This window comes from Otolemur garnettii, unplaced genomic scaffold (genome assembly GCF_000181295.1).
Source record: "Otolemur garnettii isolate 467f Iridium unplaced genomic scaffold, OtoGar3 scaffold00218, whole genome shotgun sequence".
NCBI classification, from domain to species: domain Eukaryota; kingdom Metazoa; phylum Chordata; class Mammalia; order Primates; family Galagidae; genus Otolemur; species Otolemur garnettii.
Window position 1 is genome coordinate 1,468,522 of NW_003852613.1, and position 25,589 is coordinate 1,494,110.

The 25,589-nt window shown below is 47.2% G+C and overlaps 3 protein-coding genes and 1 non-coding gene across 5 annotated transcripts in view; 1 reads left to right on the top strand and 3 right to left on the bottom strand.

Moving 5' to 3' along the window:
• Positions 1 to 754: 754 nt before the first annotated feature.
• MRPL40 (mitochondrial ribosomal protein L40) lies at positions 755 to 4,721 on the top strand. Its single transcript, XM_012812688.2, has 4 exons — positions 755 to 931; positions 1,270 to 1,353; positions 3,349 to 3,507; positions 4,277 to 4,721. The coding sequence occupies exons 1-4, from the start codon at positions 879 to 881 to the stop codon at positions 4,599 to 4,601; spliced, it is 621 nt and encodes a 206-aa protein (XP_012668142.1). The 5' UTR covers positions 755 to 878; the 3' UTR covers positions 4,602 to 4,721.
• A 4,481-nt stretch (positions 4,722 to 9,202) lies between these two features.
• On the bottom strand, positions 9,203 to 13,394 carry CUNH22orf39 (chromosome unknown C22orf39 homolog). The gene is made up of 4 exons (XM_012812678.2): positions 13,384 to 13,394; positions 13,155 to 13,278; positions 12,838 to 13,005; positions 9,203 to 10,430 (listed from the first exon to the last, which is right to left on the bottom strand). The coding sequence occupies exons 1-4, from the start codon at positions 13,392 to 13,394 to the stop codon at positions 10,305 to 10,307; spliced, it is 429 nt and encodes a 142-aa protein (XP_012668132.1). The 3' UTR covers positions 9,203 to 10,304.
• Positions 13,395 to 16,334: 2,940 nt separating this feature from the next.
• The window catches only part of UFD1 (ubiquitin recognition factor in ER associated degradation 1), a 22,216-nt gene continuing 12,961 nt past the window's right edge, over positions 16,335 to 25,589 (bottom strand). For both annotated transcript variants that reach the window (XM_003801699.3, XM_023508030.1), the window contains 7 exons: positions 23,850 to 23,922; positions 20,433 to 20,501; positions 19,306 to 19,371; positions 19,064 to 19,111; positions 18,212 to 18,300; positions 17,310 to 17,391; positions 16,335 to 16,455 (listed from right to left, as the gene is read on the bottom strand). In XM_003801699.3, coding sequence (XP_003801747.1) covers positions 16,381 to 16,455; positions 17,310 to 17,391; positions 18,212 to 18,300; positions 19,064 to 19,111; positions 19,306 to 19,371; positions 20,433 to 20,501; positions 23,850 to 23,922 — 502 coding nt within the window. In that variant the 3' untranslated portion in view covers positions 16,335 to 16,380. The remainder of the gene's footprint in view (positions 16,456 to 17,309; positions 17,392 to 18,211; positions 18,301 to 19,063; positions 19,112 to 19,305; positions 19,372 to 20,432; positions 20,502 to 23,849; positions 23,923 to 25,589) is intronic.
• LOC111722144 lies at positions 21,491 to 21,594 on the bottom strand. Its single transcript, XR_002771070.1, has one exon. It is a non-coding gene; the product is annotated as a small nucleolar RNA U13 (small nucleolar RNA).

Consider the following 25,589-nt stretch of genomic DNA (forward strand, 5'->3'; position numbering starts at 1 on the left):
CAGCCGCCCCCCGCGCTCGGCCGCCGCCGCCACCACCACAGCCGCATCCCCTGCGCCGCTCCTCCTCCGGCGGCTCCCGGGCAACGCCGGAAGTCACGGCGCGCACCTGCCAAATCGCCCCGGCGGGAAACCGCTCCCTACACTGACGGGGCCGCCCGCGCTCCTTGGCGGGCAGCGAAGGTCGGGAGGCCGGGACTGCAGCTGGCTAGCGTGGCAGCCAGAGCCAGCGGCGCCGTCCGCAAAGCCAGGCGTGGCCCCGGGGCCGTCGACGGCCTGTCACACCTCTATCTCGTTGCTTCTGAATCCGACTTATTAACTAGCTTCATCATTTCTCAACATGCACTATTAGGATCCCGAGCGCCAGGCTCTTTGCCGGCGCTAGGATGCAGCCATTGGCGGGCGGGCGGCCTCGGCTTGGGATCGCACGAATGCTGGGAACGAGCCAGGCCCGGGGGTGGTGCGAGGCGAGCGAATTTATTGGAAGACTGGGGCCGTTTTCATAGACGTGCACACTTGGATGCGGAGGAGCAGAAGGACGAGCCTCAAGCCCTCGCGAGGCCCGCGGACGACCAACCAGCTAGCGACTGGTTGGCGGGACTGTGCCCACTGCAGAGGCGGGCTTGCCGCGCCGGGCGGAGGCGGAAGGGAAGATCCGGAGCGGCCGGAAGTGCAAGGTCCTCGCGGCGGGGGGAAGGCGGGCGGCGCGGGACGCCCGGGGCGGGGCTGCTTTGGGGGTGGAGCCAGCGCGACCGAGCTCTCCGCGGCCGGAACTAGGAAACCTGGGGCGGCGCGCTGGCCGGACCTCCGCGTGGGACACCGCGGCCGGACTGTCGAGGAGTGTGCGCCCGGAAGCGGCTTGTTTGCAGCCGGAGGGGGCCATGGCTTCCGTGACACTGGGGGCTTGCGCGCGCGCCCTGCGTCCCCCAAGCGGGTGAGTGCAGGCAGTGGGTGGGCCGCGGCGTGTCTCGGGTATGTGCGGGGGTTCTGCAGTGGCGGTGTAGGGCCTTACCTGCACTTTCTTCCCGCCTCCCTTTCCACGGATATCAGTAACGAGCCAGTTCACTGTGATTCCTTATGGATGAAAATCCGAAGACCTTGGCGAACAGAGTCTTGCTCTGTGGTGTGAACGGGAGATTTTGAAAGCTTCCCACGTTCACTTTGCTGCCACTTTCAGTACTTATAAGTGCCCTGGGTTTGGGAGCACTGTAGTTCTTTCTTTTCCTGTGAAGGTGGGGAGAATCAGGTATTTATCAGGTATTTATTTTTCAGGCTTCTAGGAAATTGGCAGATGCAGATTAGAGACAGCCACCAGCGAGCTTCATTGTTGTCCTTCTGGAAACTCATTCCCATGAGGTAAAAGTCAACTTCAAGGCCTGACCTCTTTTCAGCGTCAAGGAGAGCCCCCCAACCCCTGTGCGTGCCACAGCAACAAAGCAAGACTACTGGACGATTGCAAAATTAGCCTACAAAGTTTCTCAGTTAAATTTAGGCAGATAATTTATTGTGTTTTTAACATTATTTACACTATATATATATATATATATATATGATATGTTTTTTGAGACATTCTCATTCTGTTGCCCAGGGTAGAGTGCCATGGCATCGTCTTAGCACACAGCAACCTCAAACTTGTGGGTTCAAGCGATCCTCTTCGCCTCAGCCTTCGGAATAGCTGGGACTATAGGGAGCTCCCCACCATGCCCAGCTAATTTTTCTATTTTTGGTAGAGATGGGGGCCTTTTTTCTTTTTTTATTTCAAAAAAGTTTCTTAAAAGTAGGTTTTAAGTATTTCTATCTTTAAATATGTCTGTAACAATTCTCTGCATCAGCAAATTCTTCAGAAATGTTGGTTGAAGAAGTAAATTTTCCATGAGGGTATACTATGTGCCGGGCACAGTTTTAAGTTCCTTCCACATGTAAGGAATATGTGTAAATTATTTTGCCTCCATATAATCCTAGGAGGTAGGACTTCTATCTTCCCTGCTTTGGACAGGTGAAAACAGGGGCAGAGTGGTTAAGAAAGTCACCCAGTAAGTAGCACTGGGGCAGGGAGGGTCAGGTGGTCCAGCTCCATGACACCTTATAGCCTCCTGTGATCTGATCTCACTGAAGGAGCACCCCCCCACACACACACTACCTAGAGAGAGGGGTCTTGCTCTTGTTCAACCTGGTTTTGAACTCCTGAGCTCAAGCAATCCTTCCACTTGGGTTTCCTAGAGTGCTAGGATTATAGGCATGAGTCACCCTACTAGGCTTCTGTACCATATATTGCAGTGTCATATTTATAATGAAAACATTAGATACAAAAGTAGTTGAAATAAATACTAGCTTTGAAGGGATTCTTGTATTTTAAAGGACATAGCTTAAATTTCTGTTTTTTTCTTACTCTTCCTGTTCCCTGCCCATTCTGATGTTCTGGAGGGGGTGGGGAAGGTGCAAAGATTAAAGGTATCTGGCACTCTGAATGCTTTCTAGGGACTTGATTCAGTCTGTCTTGTTGCTAGAGTATTTGATTATCCTTACTGGTAAATTACTGCTGTAGAAAATGTCTTCCTAAAAGTAAGTCGTATTTTTTGCCAAAGCTGTAGGCTAGGGGCATTATTAAGAAATTCCCAAAGTTAATGTGGATATTCCAGTCATTTTTATTATACTGTCTCTATTAGTCTTACTCAAAGCATTTCTGTAAACCTCAAATCCATTTAAAATGTGAGTAGAGAGCTTCCATTTAAAATGTGAGTAGATGGCTCGGCACCTGTGGCTCAAGCGGCTAAGGCGCCAGCCACATACACCTAAGGTGGCGGGTTCGAATCCCCACCCCGGGCCCACCAAACAACAATGATGGCTGCAACCAAAAAGTGGCCAGGCGTTGTGGCGGGCGCCTGTAGTCCCAGCTACTTGGGAGGCTGAGGCAGGAGACTCGCTTGAGCCCAGGAGTTGGAGGTTGCTGTGAGCTGTGATGCCACAGCACGCTACCCAGGGGGGAGAGCTTGAGGCTCTGTCTCAAAAAAAAATAAAAATAAAATGTGAGTAGAGAGCTTCTAATCTATGAGTTTGGTTTTTCACTTATCAGTACAATCCTAAGGCACACCAGAATCCCAACACTAAAGATTAATGCTTTTCCTGTACACCCTGAGCCCGCACGTGGTTTTGTACCCGTCCTTGTAATTGACCATAATCACACGGTTCTCACAGTAGTCTGGGGTAGAACCCACTTCCTACCGTGGGTCCATGGGGTCAGATCCATGCATAGCTCCTTTCCCAAGTGTAGAGCTCAGTACAAGTGTGAGGCACTTCACCTATTATCATGACTCTCAGGACACTGATGAGAGTGTTGGCTTTATCTGTTAGAGCAGAACCTCTTCGAAAGAAGAAGAAGGTAGATCCTAAAAAAGAGCAAGCTGTAAAGGACCGCTTGAAAAAGAGGATCCGAAAACTGGAGAAGGCCAGCCAGGAGCTGATTCCCATTGAAGATTTCATCACCCCTGTGAAGTTCTTGGATAAAGCAAGGTGAGGGTCCTCTAGGCTTGTCCACAGGTCAGAGCTGCGATGGGAGCCAGTCAGGAGGTGTGGGTAGGTGTAGCCCTCGCCTGAGTCCTTTCTCCTTGGTGTTGGAGAAACATTCTTGGGTGGTACTCTTGAGTGTCTGAAGGTGGGAAAGAAACTTAAGACAACTGGTGAATCCAGGCCATGTGCTTAAGAGTTTTCATTAGCACTAATTTGGAGTTCATGTTGCCCTCTTGCATGAAGTCGTGACTGTTTCTCATGATTTGGGCCCTAGGTCTATCCTGACAGTAGAAACCCTGGGCCTCTTGCTTTATTTTGCAAAGTCCCGTAGTTGGCATGTGTTGGGATTGTTCTATGTGCAGAGTTAGTGGCTCCTGCTGCCTTGTAAAGATTGTGTACCATTTATGAAGCAGCACCTTGCTATGCTCCTGGGACCTCCAGGGCTGATATAGGCTCTTCCTGAGATAATGGTGATCATTTTAGTAACACTATTTAACTCTCCTTCTCCAAAGTCCCTTCTTATCAAAGGTGGTCTTTGCCTGGGGCATAGCAAGTGCTGCCATGGTCTCCTCAGAACATCTGTCCTTCTCCTGATAGAAAGCAGACGACCTCAGTTCCCAGCATCAGTTACAGCTGCTGTCACATTCACCATTCCATTCCTTACTTGTGTTGTCCTACACCCTGTCAGTGCCTGGCAGTGGGGATGCTCCCTGCCAGCAAGGTCAGCTCCCCTCCCTCCCAGCTTTGCACATCTGCACTTGTGTGTTTGCAGACAGCGGCCCCAGGTGGAGCTCTCCTTTGAGGAGAGTGAGCGGAGAGCTCTGCTTCTGAAGAGGTGGTCCCTGTACAAGCAGCGGGAGCATGAGATGGAGAGGGACACCATCAGGGCCATGCTGGAGGCCCAGCAGGAAGCTCTGCAGGAGCTGCAGCTGGAGTCCCCAGTGCTCTACACTGAGGCTACTAAGCGGGACCCCAGCCTCTTCCCCTTTGAGACAAAAGGGCCAGATTACACACCACCAGTCTCTAACTATCAGCCCCCTGAAGGCAGGTACAATGACATCACCAAGGTGTATACACAGGTATCATTCAAGAGGTAGAGCTGCAGGCAGCTGTCCTCAGAACACACTGCTCCTGAGAAGCAGAATGACCAGGGTTCAAGACTGCTTTCCACAGAGTCAGGCATGCTGTTAATAAATATATGTAAGCTTAATCAAAATTTTCTCTGTCTTGTGTTAGAATCAAAATTAATTCATAGAGATGAGAGATGCTGCCCCTCTGCCAGGTCAAGGAAGTGAGTGACAAAAACATCAACCACCACGCTCAGTTGGGAGAAATTATGAGTAATTTGTCCACCAGCAGGAAAGACAAAGTAACCCAGAGGAGCAGAAGTGAGGAGACATGCAGGGTTCTGTGAGCTGTGACGTGCAGAGAGAAGCACGCCTTCCTCTGGGACAGAGGAGCTACTTCTGGTTTTTAACCAGGGGGGGGGGTGTGTGTGTGTGTGTGTGTGTGTGGCTGACAAGAGTGGGGAAAGCAAGAGATACACTAGTTGACAGAGCTGCTGTGTCCCCAGCAGAGGATGCCACCTAGCTGGGGCACAGAGCCCTTACCAAAGGGCTTACTCTGGAACGGTCAATGCATTAGTCAGCTCAGCCTGTCAAAACAGTACCACAGACTTAAAAAACAAAATTTATTTCCTCATCATTGTAGAAGCTACAACTCTCAAGATGGAGGTTGTGGCAGGTGTGGTTTCTTCTAAGATCTTCCCTTTGTCTTCACATGGGCATCTCTAAGTCTCTGTCCTAATTTTGTATTAGGGCATGAGGCGTATCGGAGGCTTCACTAAAGATCTTATTTTAACTTAGTTATCTTTTGAGGACCCTACCTTCAACAGCAGTCACATTGTGAGTTCCTGGGGACTAGGACTTCAACATAGAAATTTTGAGGGGACACAGTTCACTACATAATCATTAAGGTCCTTTGTATAATTAGTTGCCATTTTTCCTAGTATCCAAATGTCAGAAAGACTTTGTTTTTTTAGCTACCTTAGTACAGGTAAACCAAGACTATTCACTTGAAGAGGATAGTTTTCTTAGTATGTGATTCCTTTTTCCCTATTTAAAAATTGTGGCAAAATATGCCTAAAATTTTACATCTTAACCATTTCTAACTGTTCAGTATATACATATTGTTGTATAATTATCACCGTCTCTGTATCTGTATCTCCAAAACTCTTCACTGCAAAACTGAAACCTTGTACCCATTAAATAACTCCCTACTTCCCTCTCCCTGAGTCACTGGCACCCCCTTGTACTTCCTGTCTCTGATTCTGACTCCCCTTAAGCATCACATGTGAGTGCGATCATGCAATGTTTATTTTTTTGTGACTGGTTTATTCCGGTGAGCATAACATCCTCAAGGTTCATCAATGTTGTAGCTTGTGTCAGAATTTCCTTTTTAAGGCTGATGTGATCTCCCATTATATGGATTTACCATACTTTGCTTATCCATTCATTTACCAGTGGATACTTAGGTTGCTTCTGCATCTTAGCTACTGTGAATAAATGCTGCTACGAATGAAGGTGTAAATATATCTTTTTGAGACTCTGCTTTGTTTTGGGTATATACCTGAAAGCGGAATTGCTGGATCATATAGTGATTCTATTTTTAGTTTTTGGAGGAACTGCCATATTTTCCACAACAGCTGTACCATTGTATTCCTACCACCAGTGCACAAGTGTTGTAATTCATATCTTCGCCCACACTTGCTGCTTCCTGCAGTTTTTTGATAGTAGCCATCCTAATGAGTATGAGGTGGGTGGGGTCTATGGTGGTTTTGAGTTTCATTTTGCTGATGATCACTGATGATGAGCATCTTTTCATGTGCTTGTTGGCCGGCCATACATGTATCTTTTTTGGAGAAGCATTTATTTAAGTTCTTTGTCCCTTTTTGAACCATGTGTCCCCCTCCTCAGTTTTAGTTCTCTGTCTGTTCTGTGATCCCTCATCAGGTACATAGTTTGCAAACATTTTCTCCTATCCCATGAGGTTGCTTTTTGATTCTGTTGATAGTGTCTTTTGGCATGAAACTGTCTACATTTTAAATTTTCATAAAGTCTAAATTGTGTTTTTTCTTTTAACATCAGTGACTTTGGTGCTGTATTCAAGAAATTACTGCTGAATCCAATGTTGGAAAGCTTTTCCCCTGTGTTTTATTCTAAGAGTTTTGTGTCTTATATTTAAATCTTTAATCCATTTTGAGTTAATTTTTGTATGTGACATCTGTTCAGCTTCATTGTTTTGCATGCAGATATCCAGGTTTGGGAGTATCAATCATTTATTGAAAGACTATCCTCATGAATTATTTTTGGCCTCTATGTCAAAATGTGACCATATATGCAGGGATTTATTTCTGGGCTCTCCACTCTATTCTCTGGGGTTCACTTTCATTTGTTTTTAGTGTTAGGGTCTCTGTCACCCAGGTTTGGGTGCAACGGCACAATAAGCTCACTGCAGCCTCAAGCTCCTGGGCTCAAGTGATCCTCCTGCCTCAGCCTCCCCAGTTGCTGGGTTTGACTACAGGTGCGAGCCACCACACCCAGCTCAGTTCATGATAAAACTATTGCCTATGGATTCTAATCCCTTGGCTCTACTTAAGACAAATGCTGAATCCCAAGTATTTTCTACAACCACAGTGCTACCTGATGTCCAGGCCATCCTCACCTTTTGCCTTTTCTGCTTCAGTAGCCAACTGATGTGTTTACACTGGGCATGGCCATCCTAGCCCTTTCATGGTGCAGCAGCCAGAGAGAAGTCTCTTAGAATGCAAGTCAGATAATCACCCTGAGAATTAGACTCAGATCCCTGATCATAGCTTCTAGCACCCCTGGTCATCAGCCTGCAGGGTTGATTCCCTCAGCCTGTGTGTGCCCCTTTCTCTGCCTCCCAGGACTCAAGCCTTCTCGTCCAGGTCTGGGCTCAGATATTGAGGCCTTGCCCACTTCCCTGCCAAAGGCAGGTGCCTAGCACAGGTGTATGATAGCAGTGCTTCTTAAAGCAGGAGGCATGTCATCCAGGAGGTCACATCATCAATTCAATGGGTTGGGGCCATTAGTTTTTTTAAACTTTATTTTCAAGTAATTACAGATTCATAGGAGGATGCACAGCAGCTTGTCCAGAGAGGTCCTACATGCCCCAGGACCTGCCCCAGTGCCAACACAATACACTCCACAGTACATTTTACAGGGTATATTCCGTTTCCCTGGTCACATCTGCACTTGTTTATGCATCTAGCTCTATACAGTGTAAATCATGTGTGTATCCTTATGAACCTACCAGTTAGGTTCTCTAGTTTGTTTTCAACACCACAAGACTGCCTTGTGTGACCACCTTCCCATCCCAGGCCCCTGGCAACCATTAATCTGTTTTCCATTCACTAACACTGCATTAAGGTAATCATGCTACATGTATCCTTTTTAAGACTGGCTTTGTAAATTCAGCACAGTTTCCTGGAGTTTCCTCCCAGTTGCCTTGTAACAGTTTATTGGAAATGACAGTGTATCACATAGAAAGTGTTGTTTGGTGAAGCTTCTTTTAGTGATAATATGCCTCATCATAGTATGTACCAGATTATAGTGTAAAGCGTTTGTTATTATGGGGATTTGTCCAAAAAGTTTGAAAAACATTGTTCTTACAACTGTATTCATTTTCTTCATAACACTTACCATTTTAGATTCATATGTGTTAATGTTTAATTTCTGTGTCTTTCCCTCAAATTTTAATACAACAGAAATTCTTTGAAGGCACCTTGTCTGTTTTAAAATGCGATCCAAGACTCCAAACCCTGTCTAGCATATGGCAGGCACTCTGATATGAAGGAACGAGCACGGGAAGGAATCAGGAACATCCTGTTCCATCGTCTATCAGCATGGAGCTAGTTCAGTAGCAAAGGCAGCAGGCAAAGTACAACAGGGGCACTGCAGGAGGACCTGAATGTTCAGATAGAATAAAAAAGAAAGCCTAACAGAGCACACAGTGAGCAGATGACACGGAGCACAGCTGCATACAGGGAATGCCAAGGACTTAGATGGCAGCTGGTTACCCAGCTGGCCCTGCCCTCCCCGGCTCCACCCTGGGAACCCAGAAACAGCTACTGCAACCCCAGGCATCGCATGCAGACTGCAAATTCAGATGCCCCTTTCCTGTGTTTAAAAGTGAGAACACTGTAGATCTCTAGCAGACTCCCTCTTTCCCAACTGGCCAGAATGTTCATTATTAAACTAGCCACAGCCAGGCTGGAGACACAATGGTCAGCTTAGCTATGTAAAGCTTCCCCCAGGGATGGGGGAACCCTGGCTCCTCTTTAGACTCTACTGAGCTAGATCCTGTGAGCACCCCACCCCATTCACAGGTACACATGCAGACACAGCAGGGGCTCTTGGGGAAAACAAAAGAGACACGTAAGAAGGGAAATATTCTTTAATGTGTGCTCTTTTAAAGTGATTATTTTACCCCAAAGGATGAATTTTTTTTTTTTGAGACAGTCTCACTATGTCACCCTGGATAGAGTGCTGTGGCATCACAGCTCACAGCAACCTCAAACACTTGGACTTAAGCGATTCTCTTGCCTCAGCCTCCCAAGAAGCTGAGACTAGTAGGTGCCCGCCACAATGCCTGGCTATTTTTTGGTTGTAGTTATTGTTGTTTGGCGGGCCCGGGCTGAATTCATACCCGCCAGCTCTGGTGTATATGGCTGGCGCCCTAGCCACTGAGTTACAGGGGCCAAGCCCAGAGAATGAATTACTAATAAAAGATGTTTGACATACTGCCTGAGCAAGAAGGGTTGCTGGCCTTAGCCAGGCTAGCCTGGAGCATCTCACAGTAGGACTGCAGCAACAGGACCCAAACCATTTTATCAGTAACAAGGAGACCTCTGTAAGAACGAGTCTTTTTGATGGTTCATGTACATGTAACATTTTTAAAACATGTACAAGAGAATAGGCATACAAAATTCCAGTACTGCCCAACATAACACTGTTAGATGTGAAATCTAACAAAAGTGTTACTTTATTTTCAGCTTCTAATTGGAATCAAACATGTGAAATGGCTTTGACATATTAACAATCAGGGAAAATTCTGAGGAAAGAGTCCTAGATGTCTTAAGATTCCACAAATCCCTTTTGTGTGAAGTTCTGCATGTCTTTTCCTTTTTCCTGTGTGTGAGAGTGCATTTCCCACGTGGGAGCCTTGCAGGTGAAGAGCGTTAGTGCAGGAGCCCTGGCTGCTTGCCTGCATCTGCAGTGGGATGGGCAAGTAGGACGGAGCAGAGCGTGACCTCCACGCCTTGGAATCTGAGGGCCACAGCACACAGAGGTCAGCAACCCCAGGAGGAGGAAAGGTATCCATAGCACACATCTATTTAGCTATCTCATTCTGACACACCCATGTGTCCACACAGGTCAGGGCTCCCCTTCCAGGGTCTGAGGATCCTGGACCTCAGGACTGCCACCTCCTGGTACTGCCATGCCCAGCCTGACTGCTGCTTAGATATGCCTGCCAAAATGTGTGGCTCCCTGGAAGCTCTGGAGTGGCCACAGTTGTTTTCCAGAGCACCAGTGTCAGGACACCCTGCATGCAGTGAAGGTGGGCAAGCAGGGCTGGCAATGTCTTGCTGCATGTTGCAAGCCAGGGGAGAGCTCGCAGGGACCTAGTAGGCCATTTGGTCGCATTATCGTCCTCAGGACTGCAACAGCTCCTGAAAAAGACCTAAGGAAGCTGCACAGGGCAGGGCTGTTTCTTGTTCATTCGTCCTTCTCCTGTGGCAGAGGGAGGTGCCAGTCTTCAGGGGGGCGCTCCCTCAGGGCCCACACCAGGGTGTGCTTCTGAGCAGCCTGGACTCGTGCCCGCTCACTCTCACAGAGGGATTGCTGTGCAGATGAGATTCTGGTCACTTTCCATCTCAGGGCTGGCGCCAGAGCCCCTCACCACCCTCCCAAAATATCAAGGACGGACAGGCCCATATGTGCATCACTGCAGCTCAGCAGTTGCCACCCAGCATGAGTGTATTTTGGCGACTATTCCACATTACACATAGAGATCTGGATCATTCTTTCTCACAAGCTACTGTGAAAAACTAGTGTATTAATAGATCATCATAATTTGAGGGACTTTAAAATATCTTCCCCTGGGCCTCAGGGCTTGATGGCTTTGGTTGACCCACTCAGTCTGGGGCAGGTTCACCTGCTGGGACTAAAGGTGGGGCGCTGAGAGAGGAGAGAACAGGAATCTCAAAAAGCAGCTGAGGAGCTGCAGAGAGGAACATGGTTGGAAGGGAAGAAGATGGGGAAAGAAACATGTCCAAGTGCCATGGAAAGCTGGGTGGAGTCCAGAAGACAGACTACCAACATGGCCGTGCACAAGTTCCCCTCAACCTGCCAGCTTTCTGTGTCACTGTCCACTAAAACACAAGGCATTGTGTCCCAACAGGTGACTATCCCTGTGGGCCTTTGTGGGTGGGAGGTGCTGTGCAGGCCTTTTTACACATCCAATTTCATCTGTCTACTTGTCTATCCTTGTTCAAGCTCTATTGTTTCAAAAGATTTTAGTCATGTTTACAGAGTTATCAGAAATGCAGAGTGGAATATGGAAAACTCCCAAACCTCCATCCCCAGTGTGGCAATTAACATCTTCCCTGACAACATTTTAGGCTCAAATTTTAGAGCCATTATATGTTTCACTAAAGCTGGAACCATTTTCTGCTGGCTAGTCTGCTTCCTGCTGTTTTCACTAAACAATATGCTGTAGGCACATTCCACCTTTCCATTCTCCTGCAGGTTACCATCTATTCTTTTTAGTGGCTATGTAGTAGTCTACTGTGTCAAAAAGCTGTTTGGTCAAATGTCTATTATGGAAATTTAGGTTGCTTTCAGTTTATGCACTAACATAAACAAAATGAACATCTTGAACTTTTAACTGGGCACTGTTTATCCCGTTATTTCCCTAAGATAAACTTCCAGAAGTATAACTCGGGAGGTAGGTATTTGACATTTACAATACCTGACACTCCCACTAACACTACGCAAGTCCCCTTATTCTCCAAACCCCTATCAAGACTTCTCATTTTCTGCTGGGCAAAAAGTACTCTTACTTTCATTTTAACTTATACACCTGGTCTTTGGGTTTTCTTTAATGAATTGCTTCTCTGTGCCTGCTGCCTATTTTTCTACATGGAAACCATTCCCACTTTTCTTACAGCTATATAGGAGCTCTTTAAATAGGTGATTGATCTCTGGCCACAGAGGCTGCAAGCTTTCTCTCTCTTATTTTATTTTATTTATTTAATCATTTATTTAGAGACAGAGTTTTACTTTGTCGCCCTTAGAGTGCTGTGGTGTCACAGCTCACAGCAACCTCCAACTCCTGGGCTTAGGCGATTCTCTTGCCTCAGCCTCCCCAGTAGGTGGACTGCAGGCGCCCACCACAACTCCTTGCTTTTTTTTGTTGTTGTTGCAGTTTGGCCGGGAGGCCGGGTTTGAACCCACCATCCTCGGTATATGGGGTCAGCGCCCTACTCACTGAGCCACAGGCACCGCCCCCTCTTTTTTTTTTAAACTGTTACTTCTGTCATGATTTTCTTTTATACAGCAGTTTGGTTTCCACATCACTCTGTGCGTTTCAGAATCACTGCGTTCATTAGCAATGGGGCAGCCTCGGCCAGTCTTTTTGGCTGCCCGTCCCTGGCATTCCCTGTGAGTGCTGCACCTTCAGGCCGGCTTCTCCCCAGCTCCTGTCCCTCAATGGCTCTAAGGCAAGCACTGTACTCAAGAGAGTGGGTGCTAGGAGGGCAGCGGCTCTGTTCTCATTACTTGTGTATCCCCAAAAGTACCCAACGTGATAAATGCCCGTGAATGAACAAGTAGAACCACCTCCCTCCTTCCTGGTCTCTCTGCCCCCTATAAAATACGCTCCACACCCTAACAAACAGACTCATCTTTTCAAGACATCTATCAATTTTGCTCCCCAGTACACTTTTAGGCTATACTCTAAACTTTATATCAAGGCCCGCCAGGTCCCTAAATGCCTCTCCAACCTCATGCCCTAACCCTCTACAGCCCAGGCACCTGTCAGCCCTCCTCCCTCTCCAACCACCCCACATCCTCTCCTCGCTGCTTCGTTGCCCTTAGCAGCGTCTGAAAATCCTGCAGACAATTACGCTATTTCTCAAAAGAAAGGAAGCACAAGGAGAAGAGGGACCCCGGCAGCCCCCGTCCGCACAGTCGGGGACGTGGGCTGCGGGCGCGGGAACCCGCGGGCCCCGCTTCCCTCCCAGCGCACCTGGGCCTCGGGGCTCCGGCGCTCCTCCCAGTCGCGGCAGCTGGCCAGGTCGCGCCACCACTGTTCGCAGCGCGGCCGCTCGCCGTGGACGTAGTAGTGGTGCAGGAAGTGCCTGGCGCTGCGGCAGAGCTTCCACTCGGCGCGGTAGGCCTCGCAGGACCGCGGCGGCTGCAGCGAGAGACGGTGCCTCAGAGGGGCCGAGCGGCCGCACCCTACGCTCCAGCCCCGTCCTGCACCCTCTCCCCGGGAGGGCCCAGCTAATTCGGCCGCTTGGTCCGACCCGACTCCTTTGAGTTCCCGGCGCTGAGCATACTCACCTGCCAACCTTGCCTGTCAGCCATGTCTAGGCCACCCGACCGCGAAACCCGCCCCCTCAGCCCTCCAGCCAATGAGGACTCAAGAAAGGGCACTGCGTGATTGACGGACAGAAGAACTAATGAACTGAGATACACAACTCCTCGCGCGCGCCGCCCCCCGTTTGAGAAGCGCCAATGAGCGTGACGTCGGGGCCGGCGAGCCAACAGCAGCTAGAATGCTGCCTGGCACCAAGCGCGCATGGTTACCTACAGCGGCTGCGGTCCCCCCGGGCGGCGGGCGTCCTGGGCCGCAGCCTTATTAACCATCTGTCTCGAAAACCACACGACTCCGACCAGTTCAACAGCTTACACTGAGCAGCAACTCCGTACCCTGAACTTGGCAGGGCTGCGACCTTATAGGTCTCGCCTGAGTGTGTCCACGCAGGGCCGAGGTGAACTCACAGCGTAATCCGGGCTGGTTGGGCTTGACTTGTGTATTAGGGACACGAGCGGCCTAGGGCGGGGGATGACCTCCCCGAGGAACCCGGGCTTGCAGTGGAGGCTGAGAAAGCGCGTTCCCAGCACAACCGCAGATCGGTCAAAAGCATAGAGGCACTCCACGCGGTGTGTGTGTGTGTGCACGTGTGCGCGAGCGGGCACGCGTGTCTGGTAAGCCTCTATTCTGTGGCTGTGGGAAACATGGAACCTTTATAAGCAGGAGAGATGTGCAACAGGGAATCTAAGGGCAGGCTGCTAGGTCTACAGAAATGTAAAATGCCTGGCCATACCTACATAGTGGTCTCCAACTTCTCTGAATGGAATTATCTGCTGGGGAGTCTCTTACAATGCACTTGCTGCCAGGAATGACGCTGGGTCAGAAAGCTGCAGTTTTACCAGGGGTCCTGCTGTTGTGGCTGGCTCAACCTAAGACACTGAGAGGAAGACGACAGGCCTGGGTGCAGCAGGAATGACCAGGACCATTGCTTCAGCTGACCCCACCCCCACTGTGTCATCAGAAGGTTTAACAGTGGAGTCCATCCTGGCCTATGCAGGGGAGTGTGCCTCCAGCAAAAGACCAGGAGTTTGCCTAGGGAGACAAAAGCCCAAGACCAACACCTAGTGTAACATTCTTCATTATGTATTCAATGACAACTTGTTAACCAATGTGGTCCTACAGCTGGAGGCTGTCCACCTCTGCTGACAGTCAACACAGTGCTCAGCCTTCCAAAACCATGTGGGTTGCCAGTGACGATGGTTTGTGCCACTGGTTCAGCCTTCAACATCATGATTCTCAGCACTCTTCACTGGGGACATGTTGGCAAACCCTGGAACCATCAACCTGCAGAAGGCATCCTCATGTCTCCTGTTGGGAGAAGCCCTGATAAGAGAGCCCTCCGTCTATAAGCAGGGTGTGCTTGTTTCTGCCCATGTGCTCCAGGAGATGCCAGAGAGAAGCTGTACTCTAATGGCAAGATGGGGTGAGGATACCTGCAAGATGGCGGTCTCCTTCCGATTCCTGGTCAGTGGCCCAACCTCCAATCCATGTTACCACCTAATCAAACATTTAGAGGCAATCCATGTTTTAGTCCTTGCCTGTTTTTATTTGAAATTCTTGATTTAGAATTATTTGCAAGGAACAAATTTAAAATAATTGGATTAGCATGTCAAAAGATCTCACATTATAGAAAGTGAAGATCTGAAATCAAATTGGTATTAATCGAAAACGAAAGGCCAGCAGAACCTAGGATGATCAATAAATTAAAATTAAGAGTGGGAGTATGGCAGAAGTTGAAAGAACGTATCGTTAGCATTTATTCATTCTAACTTTTAACACTGTGTTTCTCCATGGGGTTGTTTTCCTATAGAACAGGTTCAGAGGGAGTCAGTTATTTCTGTATGAAATAAAAATAAAAGTGCAACCTCATTCAGATCAGGTTCTTCTGAGTGGTGGTGCTATTGAAAAATTATGTATGGAGCTGGAGAATGTTCTTCTGAGCAAAGTATCACAAGAATGGAGGAAAAAATATCCAATGTACACACCCCTATTATGAAACTAATTTAAACCTTTTTATATGAAAGCTATAACCAAATAGCCTAAGAATATGGGGAGGGGGGAGAGAGAAGGGAGGGGGGAATGGGTGGAGGGAGGGGGTTTGGAGGGATTACTTCTGAGGTTTACCTTATAGGGGTACAGGTGAATCTTTCTAAGAGTAGAATGAGAACGGTTTAAAGCAATAACTGAGAAAATGACATGAAGGCTGTGTTGACCAGTTGATGGAAGTATTTCAGATTGCATGTGAAAACCCCACACTGTACCCCAGAAGTGCATTAATGTACATAGTTACCATTCAATTAAAAAAAAAAAAAAAAGAAACAGGATGTAAAAGAAAGAGAGCAATGGACAGGATATAGGAGAAAAAGGTTAGAAGCAGGAAAAGATGTATTGGCTTGGGCTTTGGAACACCCAGGTAGAGACTGTTTAAGCAGTTTTTTAGTGTCTTGGTGGGCAGGTGGGAGGAGGTGTCAAGAAGTTCAACACACATAAAAGGAGAAAAATAAAATATTAGCTGAAGAGGGAAGCAATATTGAAAAATATTTTCTAGGAAAGGAATGCATTGAGCACATTTACAGACACAAAGGAATAAATCAATAGAAAGAAAAAAATTGAAGATGGAGCAAGGAAAGGCAGAGGAAAGAGCAGGGTGGGCAGTTCTCTAAAAAAAAAAAAATAAAAAAAAATAAAAAAAAGAAAAATTATGTAAACTAAAAATAGAAACACACTTTCTCAAATACTTAAATTGCAGCCTAAGTAGTGGGACAGCCGCTATTTACAGAGTACATATCTACTTTAACCAAACAACTCTATTGACCTGGGAAGAGAAGGGCTAAGGGAAGACAGACTAACTACCTCAAGGCAGACAGGCAGTGCCCTCCGCGGATTTTGTTAGGAGTTAGGGGACTCTGCTCCCTGAGGCAGTGGGAGCCCCCTCCAGCTGAAAGTGTGAAGTGGCAAGGAGGTGGCTGCCTGCAGGACCTCAGAGCAGCTCTTTATCTTTCCCCATAGCAGGCACAAACTCGGAAATCCTGCTGCTCCACTTCCAAGTGAAACCTGGTAATTCCTGGGTAACTAAACCAGCCTGAAGTAACAGGGCATTCTCTGACAGGAGTCTCACCCCTTCAGAGCCAGTAACTAAGTCAGTATGCTGTAATTGATTCTTTTATTTGCTAATCAGCCAACAGTTCCAACTTAGGGTTTTCTTCCCTTTTTTCGCAATGACTGTCCTTCTCCAGAGAAAGCCACGAATCTGCCTCCAGCTTCATCCTAGATATGAGAAGAAAATATTATTTTCAAAGACTGCCTAAAGGTTAAAAATGAGTGCCTAATTATTCTGTGGACTCATTTTTAGGCACTGGCTTTTTGTGAAGCCTGGACATGGCTTGAAGGAGGAACTGAGGTTTGATTGGAGACCATGTTTGCTCTGGAGCCTGCAAAGTTCCCAATACCGTGAATTTGAGGAACACAGAGGCCAAGAGTGTCTGTGAGGTGGCTGGAATGTGTAAAAAGCACAGTAGTCTCTGTCCTCAACCCCCTCAAGGGCTAGAGGGGAAGAGTTCAGTAGTCAGTAGGGACTGGTGATGGGTCCTGCAACCGGTCTGGAACAGGCTCATGACACATTTGCCTTCTGTCTGACTCCTGAATCTCCAAAGGTCCACTCTTTGAGAAAAGGAACCAGGAAAGCAATGGACCTGAAGTGTTGATGTTCTAGAAATCCATACCATATACAGATGACTGCATTCTAGCCAATGCTGGGCCTAGCCATGTGGCCACCGTGCCCATGTCTGCAGGATACTCAGTCCCCACCATCTTCTCCTGCAAACATCCCACTTGGTGTCCAGAGATTGGAAGCTCAGGTCTCTGTTAGAATGTGAGGCCCACCCAGGGCATGAAGTTTTCTGATGCCGGAGACTGGAGTTGGCCCTGCCCAGGACAGGCTGCCTGCCTCCCATGCTGCAAGGCCTTGACATCCACACCAGCTTTGCAGAGAAAGCAGGTGAGCAGAGAAGAGAGGCACTCCAGGAAAGGGGAAAACATGACAGGAAGACCCCTACCCAGAATGGTAAGAACCAGTCATCACTTGCAAATAAAACTTCTCATTACTAATGAAATACACTCACCTCTTCAACCTTTTTGACCAGTGGACGTGAATTTCTGATGAAAGTGATCTTACCAAGTTTAAATTCATAATTGGGAATTCCTCTGTAAAGGACACAGACAAGGAGGAGTGTTAGTTCCAGGAAGTAAAACAGGAAAAATTCATTTTGCCACAACCAAGAGGACAGTGAACAGAACAGATGCTACTGCACTGAGCCAGGCTTGTGGCCAGCCCTCTGGAGCACCCAAACACCCGCCTTAGGGAGGTGGAGGCTGGTTTCCTGGTTTGGCATAAACACTGGGTGTAGGGAGGGGCTGCAGACTCTGGACCCTCCTGTGGCGAAGGGCCATCTGACGGCTTGGGAGGTCCTCACTGTCTCTTACAGAGCCTTACAGATCCTCCTGAACAGGCTACACTCACTTTGCTCCTTAACAGAATGGGTAAACTCCATCTCCAGCATCCCCCTCCTGCTTACACATATGCAGTAGGCAGCTGACACACCCCATCCCTGCCCCTGCTGTGATCTGCTCTGAAAGTCCCAGGACCCAACAGGCAGCTACTGCCTCCTCTTCTTAGTGGACTAATGTGGAGATAATGTGACCTGATTGATTATTAAAAAATTACAAAACAGGCAGGTCACCAAAGAGGAACTAGAAAGATTTTGAGTGAGAGATCTGGTCAGGTGCATATCTTAGGAAAGCCACCAGGAGGCCGGAGGAGGCTGGCTCTCTGTGGTCCCGGGCAGGCAGAGTGGAAGCAGAGACATGTGTGTTCCAGCCTACCACAGAGAGCAGGTAGGGGTTTTAGCTCCCCCAGTAACTACAGACCCAGGCTTTGTCTCTGGAGTTGGAGTGAGGCTGCCCTACTTCAGGGGCTGGTAGAGATCCTCCCTGGATGACAAGGCTTTTGCCAGGATGGACCTACCTTTTAATATCTCCAGGCTTGATGGGAGAGGGGCTGGGCTCTACCCCTTTCTTCTTTCCATCTAGTCTATTTCCAGAGCCAGAGAATGCCTAGATGGGCAAACAGGAGAGTTGCACCATTAGCCCTGAGGACAAGCATATACGCACTTTACTCAGAGGTCCCTGCAGTGCTGCCCAGACCCCTTCAAGACTGAAGCCCTCACTCCCCCACTGCTAGAGCGCTGGCAGCTAAGAGCTCTCTGCCCAGCCCCTTAGGGGACTGCCCTGAGCTGAAGACAACCACTTGGCCCAAGGGCTGCCGACAGCTAGTGTTGAGTTGACAGGTCTGACCCCAGCCTCTGCAGCACCACCCAGCTCAAGTCCCTGTGAGTGGGTGAAGGCCTCGGATGTCCATCCCACAGCTCAGCTTCCTGTCTGCTTGGTCCTGACCCTCTACTGCCTCCTGGCACCCCAGTGCCCATACATGAGCTACCTCCACTAGTTTCCTAGGGTCCCTGGGCAGCAGCTGGGCTAAGGGTCATGTTTACAGCTTACAAACAGTACAGACATAGAAAAAAAGGAGAATGTTTTAAGATAAACCAAATGTATGAACTCAAGGGAAGGGTATCTGTATATCTATTGTGCTACTGAAATTCTTTGGTAGGTTAGAAATTTTTGAAAATAAATAAATGGTTGGGGCTGTTGGGAAAGGATAAAGTGGATACAAAAGAGTTTGGTAACTGAAGTACCTGGGGCTCAGCCCTCTGATGCCCACAGAATGTGACCAAGAACACCTTGAAGAGGACACCCTGGTCCCAAGGATCAGAGGGCAAAGTCAGAGCACAGAAAGTCAGCTGAGCAGCCCGGTACTCACGCGGAAGCCCAGCTCTCCAGCATAGCCACTGTGGTCAGCTTCACCTTCCTGAAAGGGAGACAGAAAAGCAGGGGGTGAGCTTCCTCCTTAAGCCTCTTGTTCCCCTGTTCCGTAGCTGCTCCCATTTCCCACAGCTAGGCTGGCCCCCAGGAGCAGAACTGGAAGGGAAGCAGAGGCCACCCACAAGCTGTGGGAAGCAAAGAGCAGCTCCGTCACAGGACTGGTGTGGAGACGCCACTTACTGTTGACTCCTCGTGCGGGGCTTGTCTCTCGGGTTCCTTGTAGCCCAAGGGAGCGTCAAAATCCACCTGTGTTTCCAAGATGGAAAGTACAATTTTGTTTTTGTTTTTTGAATCTTGCTTTCGATTTCAACTGGCTTTCACTCATCTTAGTTTGAAGTTTTGTTTTTATAATTTTTTTTCTTCCTTTAGTGATTTCTTGCCTTTTACCTCCCAAGTAACTGGGACTACAGGCACCCACCACAACGCCTGGCTTTTTTTGGGGGGGTAGAGATGGGGTCTCACTCTGGCTCTCTCACTCTTGAACCTCTGAGCTCAGGCAATCCACCTGCCTCAGCCTCCCACAGCGCTAGGACTACAGGCATGAGCCGCCATACCCAGCTAGAAAGTACAATTTTTGGACTTGGCCACACTGGCCTTATGTGTGAGACGACTGCAGACTCACACACGCTGCAGTGAGGAGTGACAGCAAACCGTGCCTTGTGCAGTGCTCAAGTGTTATGCAATGACAACATTTTATGAAATCACAGCAGCACAATGCTGTATAACCCACTGCTCCAGTCCCCTGGCCCACATGTCCTCATCTGTTTAGTTCTATCCAACTTCAACACGGTGTAGGACTGTGCATCTGCCACAGTTTAGACAGTTCCAGCACCACAGGGGTCCCATGTTGTCCTTTATAACAACATCCAGCTGCCTCCCAGCCTCTTCCACCAGCCCTAAGCCCTGGCAGGCACTGATCGGCCTGCATTTCTAGCGTTTTGTCACTGAGGACGTCACATGACAGGGTGACTTCGTGACACTGGCTTCGTTGCCCAGCACCATTCTCTCACTGTACATAGTTTGTTCTTACTCAGGAGGCCCGGGAGGCTTCCTCAGCTCACAACTGTTCACTCCTCAGCAGGGCAGAGCCAAAGATGCATCTAGCCACCTCAGGACTGGCAGCAAAGTGGCCTGAGACAGATCACAAGGTCTGTGGCCTCCTTATGGCATTCAGACTGCATCTCCCTTTTTATCACCCAGTCAGTCCCCAGGGCTGTGACACACACTTGAGGCCCTAGCCTGGAGAGGCCACGACCTGCCCATCCTCCCGAAGCCAGAGCTCACTGTAACGGGACAAAAGAACTCACGTTCATATCACACTCAATGATGGACACAGCCTTGTCAGGTTTGGTCTCCATCACCCGCAGCTCGTAGATCTGCAGGAAGAACACAAATACCAGTGGGGCAACTCTGCACCATGGGGGCTGATGCCCTCAGGTAACTGCGGCTCCACCACCTCCTGCAGACACTCCACTAGCACCCAGGACACGAGCCGTCAGCACCTCACGCTGGGAGGATGACACTGTGAGGGGTGGCCTTCGTGCCCTTCGCTTGACAAAGGCTGTTCCCCACAAGCGGTCAGATTATGTAGTTATGTGTCAGGTTACAAAAGACACTATGACCTTTAAACCAGAAAGTTCACTTCTGGGCATTCATTCTAAATAAATAATTAGCTACATACCCAAGGAGAAAATTCTAGAAATGCTAATTCCAATATTGCTAATGATGCAAATGCTCCTCACCTTATGATGAGGCTATATCCCAACAAATGCATCCTAAGCTGAAAATACTTTAAGTTAAAAATGCTTTCATCACACCTAACCTGCCAAACACCACAGCCTAGTCCACCTGCAATGATCTCAGAACACTGACATTAGCCTGCAGTGGGACAAAACCACCCAGCCCAAAACAGAACCACAGTAAGTTGGGGATTATCTGTACCCAAAATGCCTATCAATAGATTGGTCAAATGAAATACTATGTAGCCAACAGGAAAGAATTTAAAAACCAGATATGATGCTGTGTCTAAGATACCTCATGTCAAATGCACATTAAAAAGTTTAGACATTTTGGGAGGCAAGACACGATTGTAAGAGGGACTTTAAAAATAAATAAATAAATAAAAATAAAAAAAATAAAAAGAGGGACTTTACCTAACAAATGCAATCAGTGAAACCTGGTTTCTTGTACCCTTAATGAATTCCCAACAATAAATTTTTTAAAAAGTTCAGACACATAAAAACTAAAAGTGGTCCTATCTACCTTTTCCTGCATTATTGTAGGTTCCTTTTACCACGAAGATATTTTGCTTCTTAACAAAAACCTAAACAGGACCCAGTGTATCTTATTTTATTATTTTTTTTCATGTCAGATGGGTAATGTGCCGACATCATAACCAGATTTGTAGGAGGGACATCTCACATATGCACATGAAAACCCAATCATCACACTTACGAACTACAAAAAGATCCCAGTGTATTTTTAAAAGTATCTTCAGCCAGGTACAGTGGCTCATGCCTGTAATCCTAACACCCTTGGAGGCTGAAGCAGGAGGATCGCTTGAGCCAGGAGCTTAAGACCAGCCTGAGCAAAAGCAAGACCCCTAACTCTGCTAAAAATAGAAAAATTAGCCAGCTGTTACGGTGGGTACCTGTAGTCCCAGCTACTAGGAAGGCTGAGGCAGGGGCACTGCTTGAGCCCAGGAGTTTGGGTTGCAGTGAAGTAGGCTGAGGCCAAAACACTCTAGCCCAAGTGAACTTGCCCCCACCCCAAAAAAGTGCCTTAATTATTTAACAGATAAAGAATAGAAAAGAATAAGCATGTTCTGTGCCGATGTACCACAAATTATCTCCTCAGCATCTAGGTTGTCTCCAATTATATGAACATCTGTATGTGTCTCCTGGGACTCGTGCTGACGTCTCTACGGTTGTATCTCCGGTTGCACACCACAACCAATACGTTCTATGACCAGCTGGGTTGGGAGCAGAGCTGAGAAGAAAAAACTGGACGACAGCCCACTAGAAATGTCAGGATAGTATACTACACGTAATAAGGGCAAGAATTCTTGTGACACTGTCCTTTTAGTTTCATCTATTGGCATGATATTAAAAATACTATGGAGCCACTTTTCTAGGCTAACACTCCTCTAATTACCTATGAAGGACCATTTTTTTAAATGCCCAGTATCCTGGGCTGACACTTGGTCCTTCTGCACAGGAGCAAGACACAGCTCACAGAAGAACCCCCAGAGTTCACCAGGGACGGGTACTGTGGCCACATGCTGAGGGTTATGACAATTCCAAGTCACTGCAAAAGTTTCTAAAATGTTCGTTCTCAGTTCCCTCTTCCCACTAACCTCTGGCAACAACCATTCTACGTTCTCTTTAGAGACATGACCACTGTCAGACCTTATATAAGTGGAATCATATAGTACAGTATTTACCTTTTTGTGTCTGACCTCATTTCATGATTGCTGTAACATGCAAAATGACAGTATTTCTCTTACCAATTTAAGAGTTGTTTTTAGTGTAATTACCTTAACATTAATAACAAGCTGGAAGATATTCTTCTTAGCAAAGTATCTCAAGAATGGAAGAAAAAGTATCCAATGTACTCAACCCTATTATGAAACTAATTTTTAGCTATCATAGGAAAGCTATAACCCAATTTTAGCCCAAGAATATGGGGAAAGGGGAGAGGGAGGAGGGGGGGAGGATAGGTAGAGGGATGATGATTGCTAGGATCATGCCTATGATTTATCCTATAAGGATACACGTGAATCTTTTTAAATGTGGAATATAAATGTCTTAACACAACAACTATGAGAATGACATGAAGGCTATGTTGGCCAATTGGATGAAAGTATTTCAAATTGTATATGGAAACAACACACTGTACCCTATGATAGTATTAACGTACACAACTATGATTTAATAAAAAAAAATTAAGAATAACATTACGCCTGTAATTAATTGTAAGATCTTAAAGTATTCAGTTAAGACACACAATACTTAAAACATTCCCCCCAAAGCTAAAGACAATAAGAATATTCCTTAGTTGAGAAAAAAATAGAAAAGTATGCTTAGAACTACAAAACCAAAGAATAAGGATTATCAGCACCAGAAGCCTCAAATGTAAGGGTGCTGTCCAAGAGGAAGCTGCTCCCTACGCTAACACCAAGGGAGAGACATGCTGAACCCCAGGTGGCTGAGATGTGGTTGTGAGGGCCCAGGCCAACAAGGACCAGAGAGTGCTGGGAAGGAGCTTGCTTCCCAGGCGCCCTGTAACATTGCATGACCCGTCTGCTTCCAGGCGAGGGCACAGCCAGGACAAGGACCCAGCTGGGTTATTTCTGGGCTCAGCTCAGACTAGAGGTATAGGGGAAACTTTTGAAAACAAGGCAGAATCAGCAGTCTTGCTAGCATAGTATACCAACATATGACTGATTATATTACATATATCACATAGAACAGCATTGTATGACACATGATACATATAACAGTGCTAAGTTCATTCACCTGCAAATGCAATCCTTCCTCAAAAGAGTTCTGAATGAATTAGGGCTCTAAACATGAACCCAGGGAGATTTAAAAAAAAGCAAACAGTAGGCAGTAATTAGGTAGTAAGATTGAGGCACAACTGGCTTTTAAAAAAGCTCCATTCAAATACCAGAAAGGACCCTGCAGCTGGCTCTTGTCGGATATGACTCAGGAAGCAGGGCTCACCTTCTCATTGTAGTTGATGGCGATCACATCTCCAGTGGTGAGACAGGCAAAGTTTCTCAGTGCGTTTTCTAATCTGCAGACACACACTGTCAAGGCAACATAGCAAGACGGATACCTTAAATTCGAGACAAGTTTCCAGGGTGGGTTACATAATCTTTAGTAGTAGAATTATTAGCAGACAAGGGACCACACACAGCTTTAAGACAATGAAGTGTTACGTGACAATTAAGAGGGAACAAAGCCAGACTTGCAATGACATGAGTGAGCCTTACAAATGCCATGCTGGGACAAAGGGAGGCGGAGAACCAGACATAGAGGGGACCAGATCCCCTTTCCCCTGAGAAAGATCTCTGAGGCTGCACGTCAGCTGAGAGGGTGCTGGGGCCAGGGATTAGGGACGGACTGGCAGGAAAGCACCCTCTAGGAAGACAGATTACATGGGTGTATGTGTTTGTCAAGCTGGTGAAAACTGTGCACTTTGTTTTATATAAATTATACCTTTAAAATAAAGGTAATTTTTAAAACTTTTCTGGGGCTGGGAGCAATGGTTCATGCCTGTAATCCTAGCACTCTGGGAGGCAGATGGGAGTGGACTGCTTAAACTCATGAGTTTGAGACCAGCCTGAGCAACAGCAAGAACCTGTCTCTACTAAAAATAGAAAAAAAAAAAAAAAACCCAACCCTCGCCAGGCGTTTGTAATACCAGCAACTCAGGAGGCTGAGCCAAGAAGATCTCTTGAGCCCAAGAGACTGACATTGCTGTGAGCTATGATGCCACTGCAGCACTATACCCAGGGTCTTAAAAATACATACAAACATACATACATAAATAGAAATAAAAAAATCCAAAGGGAGCACAGAAGAAAAAAAGACTGAATGAGGGCCCCTAAAATGTTCAAAGATGCTTTCTTTCATTTATACTCCTATTGTTTCCAACTTTTTTTTTTGGTAATTGAGACAAAGTCTCACTCTGTTGCCCAGGCTAGTGCCATGGCATCAGCCTAGCTCACAGTAAACTCAAACTCTTGGATTCAAGTGATCCTCCTGCTTCACTCTCCCGAGTAGCTATAGGCGCCAGCCACAACATCCATCTAATTTTTCCATTTTTAGTAGAGACAGGGTCTTACTCTTGCTCAGGCTGGTCTTGAACCCAAGGGATCTTTGCACATTGGCCTCCCAGAGTGCTAGGATTATAGGCATGAGCCACTGAGCCACTGAGCCACTGAGCCCAGCCTACTGTTTCTTTTCTTTTTTTTTTTTTTTGAGACAGAGTCTTAAGCTGTCACCCTTGGTAGAGTGTCATGGCGTCACAGCTCACAGCAAACTCAATCTCTTGGGCTTAAGCAATTCTCTTGCCTTAGTCTCCCAAGTAGCTGGGACTTCAGGTGCTCACCTCAACGCCCAGCTATTTTTTGGTTGTAGTTGTCATTATTGTTTGGCAGGCCCGGGCTGGATTCAAACCTGCCAGCTCTGGTGTACGTGGCTGGCACCCACATATGCCAGAGCCAGCCTGTTGTTTCTATCTTCTAAACTGATAACCAAATTGTAGGGGTATATTTTAAAATAAAAATGAAAAAGGAAGAAGTAACCAGCAAGCCCTTTTTATAAAAGTACAAACTTTTATTTTTATTTTTATTATTGTTATTATTATTATTTTTTGAGACAGAGCCTCAAGCTGTCCCCCTGGGTAGAGTGCTGTGGCATCACAGCTCACAGCAACCTCCAACTCCTGGGCTCAAG